Raw genomic sequence first — 3,087 nt, 5'->3', positions numbered from 1 at the left:
TTGAAGAAGATATCTATGGTTAGATCCTACATGTTAGAAGAATGTTACGCAGCCCCTTACATGCCCAATAAGGGCTTTGAGACTTCCCATCCCCCCCACTCAATGTTCTGTATGTACAGTACCACAGATCATTGAGTCATTCTATTTCTATGGTAACTCCCTCCCAATGTTTTATCTGGTGTTCCGCTATGGACACCCATGTGTTAACGTTAGTGCCGCGATATGTGTTAGACAGATATACAGCAGAGATGTACAGTGTGTTCCAGTTGTGTAGCTGTTGCTGGAGGGACGTCAGCCCCACACGGTCCTGGTAGCACTGGGTGGGGGAGGAGGTGGGACCGCCCTCCTGGATGACATCACATATCATTGTTATCTCTGGCCCACATTGTTTCACAACATCAGTCTATGTAAGTGTGGGTACAGTAGGGGTTATGAATGGGGTTGTGTTGTGATTCACCTGATGGTGTCTCCGTGTGGGGAGGGTGCTAGCTCCAGGGGTTCAGCAGTGTTGTGGTAGACCAGGCTAGGGTGAGGCTGGGGTGGAGGCAACCAGGTTGGGTATGGCAGGTAGGCCGGGGTAGGCTGGTAATGGTACACCTCTGGATCCTCCTCCTCCTCATCCTGCAGTATGTAACCCTTATTTAATTAGGCAAGTCAGTTAAGAACAAATTCTTATTTACAATCACGGCCTACCCCAGCCAAACCCTCCCCTAACCTGGACGACGCTGAGCCAATTGTGCGCCGCCCTATGGGACTTCCGATTACGGCCGGTTGTGATACAGCCCGGGATCAAACCAGGGTCTGACGCCTCTAGCACTGAGATGCTGCGCCTTAGAGCGCTGCACCACTCGGGAGCTGTAAAATCCCTTGGGGACAGATGGCCTGGAGGGGAGGATAAAAACAGCCCATTCAGACACTGCATTTGTCAAATGGCACCATATTCCCTAGTAGTGCACTATATAGTGAATAGGGTGCCATTTGGGGCTCATCCTCACTCTCCACTGCAATGGGTTGGACGACCTACTGCTTATGGAGCCTCAACCCAACCACTTAACTGACTAGGAACAGTGTGACCCAAAACAGACTCCAAAAATAACTTTTAGGTGCATTAGCTAATGTGAGGAGTCACTCTGACCTCGGTCTGTTTACTTTTCCAGATTGTCATATCAGAATAAGTATGTCTCTACCTACTGAAACACATGTTTTCAGATGAATAATGTAAGATGAGTGTGCTGCACACGGACAGGCTGGATGATAAGTTGGCACATGTGACTAACAGTAAATGTACTTCAGGGGTGGAGGGTGGGGCTGGGAATAGCCAAATGACTGAACCTCAGAGGTAGACGGAGGGGGGGGGCTGGGGCTGGGAATAGCCAAATGACTGAACCTCAGAGGTAGACGGAGGGTGGAGCTGGGGCTGGGAATAGCCAAATGAGCTGAGGGCTGACATGGTCATGTCGTTCATGATGACCTGGTGCATCTGTGCATTCTGGATCATCATCAGGTCCACCAGGTCTGAAGAATAGCAGAGAGCAATCTGCACACACACACACACACACACACACACACACACACACACACACACACACACACACACACACACACACACACACACACACACACACACACACACACACACACACACACACACACACACACACACACACACACACACTTACACTTGCACTTGCATGGAAGCTAACTTCTTCTTTATGCCTGTTGTGCTGTCCTTTATCCTTTAAGTGACAATCAACCCGTTTCAACCCGCATGGTGTCCAATCACGAGTTATAAATCAGATCTACCATCCTCAATGTTTTATCCCCTCCATTCCTCAATTTCTGTCTGACATCCTTCCAGCAATAGGAAAATACAGATTTTGCCTGCTGGCTGCTTGTCATGGTACTCTGGCGACAGCCTGATGCAACATTTAGCAAAACGACACTATATTATACAACTCTGTCAAAACGAGAGGATTCCGAACTACTCATTAAATAATATCAGAAATAATGCCAATACTGAAATGAACCTCAATATAAGTGAGTTGAAAGTAAGAGGAGCAGAAAGGTCAGTCAGAGCAAACAATCACTGCCCTGGCCTGAGCGACCAACAGACAGGCAACGGTGAGGCTAGAGGTGGAGAAGGAGTGCTATAAAGAACATGACTGTAATTATAGATGGTTGAGCTCTGGCCCTTAGGTCCAACTGGCACCTGCAGCGACATTCACAAACACAGAAATCAATCCACACAGAGAACGAGTGAGGCGGGCTCTGTCTGAAAAGGGATCTTGACAGCCTGCCTGCCATACGCACCCTGCTTGACGTGTGCTGGCCGGATGGAAGGAGTGGGAGATGACATGGCAGCAGAGAGCTGCTGTAGGATGGTGGTGGGCTGCTGGGAAGCCTGGGAAGGAGACATGAGACTGTAATGAGGATCTCTTCCTGGAGGCATACAGCCAGGGAGAATATCTATCTCCCATATCTAATACTGCCATGGATGAACTACTTTTGAGAGGCAGGCAATATCAGCCCACTCACTCAACATAGTTAACAGTAGCAATGCGTGGTAAAACATCCAATTAAAACTATAAGGTAGTGAGCCTGAGATATGCATCAAGAAGATATGACTCATCAAGCTATTAAGACAATACTCAAATCACAGCTGTTGTAGGCTAAGATGCCTCCCTTGCTGATGCTGCGCATGGTGTCAATGGCATGTAGAGAGCCAACTTTCTCTGGAAATGAGGGTGGGTGTTAAATATCACATAGAATTACAGTTTCTATGATATGCCAAGAAAACAGGTCAACTGTATTTTTTGCTACCAAAAACGTATTATTAAACGTATTATTATCTGCACATTCCGTGCGTCCTTGTTCCACTGCTGAAACTGTGGGTAAGTATCATCTGTCCATGCCATTGAGTTTCATATGTCGGTAAAAATAGAGCTGTAAACAGTAACTGAAGATAAACCTTGTTTTGATGCAACCCAGGCTTGGAGTATACACGCACTAGTTGAGTTGACAAGGCGTCAAAGCGCAAACAACAATTGCGAGAAATAAGCGCAGGTTGTTGAGCACATATAAGCTGGT

General features: G+C 47.3%; 1 protein-coding gene across 1 annotated transcript; it reads right to left on the bottom strand.

Moving 5' to 3' along the window:
- Positions 1-291: 291 nt before the first annotated feature.
- On the bottom strand, positions 292-2,416 carry LOC129867534 (proline-rich protein 29-like). The gene is made up of 4 exons (XM_055941005.1): positions 2,311-2,416; positions 1,388-1,515; positions 458-612; positions 292-346 (listed from the first exon to the last, which is right to left on the bottom strand). The coding sequence occupies exons 1-4, from the start codon at positions 2,414-2,416 to the stop codon at positions 292-294; spliced, it is 444 nt and encodes a 147-aa protein (XP_055796980.1).
- Between the last annotated feature and the right edge of the window lie 671 nt (positions 2,417-3,087).

Source organism: Salvelinus fontinalis, chromosome 2 (assembly GCF_029448725.1).
Source record: "Salvelinus fontinalis isolate EN_2023a chromosome 2, ASM2944872v1, whole genome shotgun sequence".
NCBI classification, from domain to species: domain Eukaryota; kingdom Metazoa; phylum Chordata; class Actinopteri; order Salmoniformes; family Salmonidae; genus Salvelinus; species Salvelinus fontinalis.
Note: the sequence above shows the minus strand (reverse complement) of the source record. Positions and strands in the feature narration are given on the sequence as shown.

Excerpts from the sequence above, each read along its gene's own strand:
- LOC129867534 (XM_055941005.1), bottom strand. The coding sequence starts at position 2,416 with ATGTCTCCTTCCCAGGCTTCCCAGCAGCCCACCACCATCCTACAGCAG. Across the intron at positions 613-1,387 it reads ACCCTCCGTCTACCTCTGAG|GAGGAGGATCCAGAGGTGTA; the intron begins GTTCAGTCATTT and ends CAGGATGAGGAG. Across the intron at positions 347-457 it reads CCACACGGAGACACCATCAG|GAGGGCGGTCCCACCTCCTC; the intron begins GTGAATCACAAC and ends GATGTCATCCAG.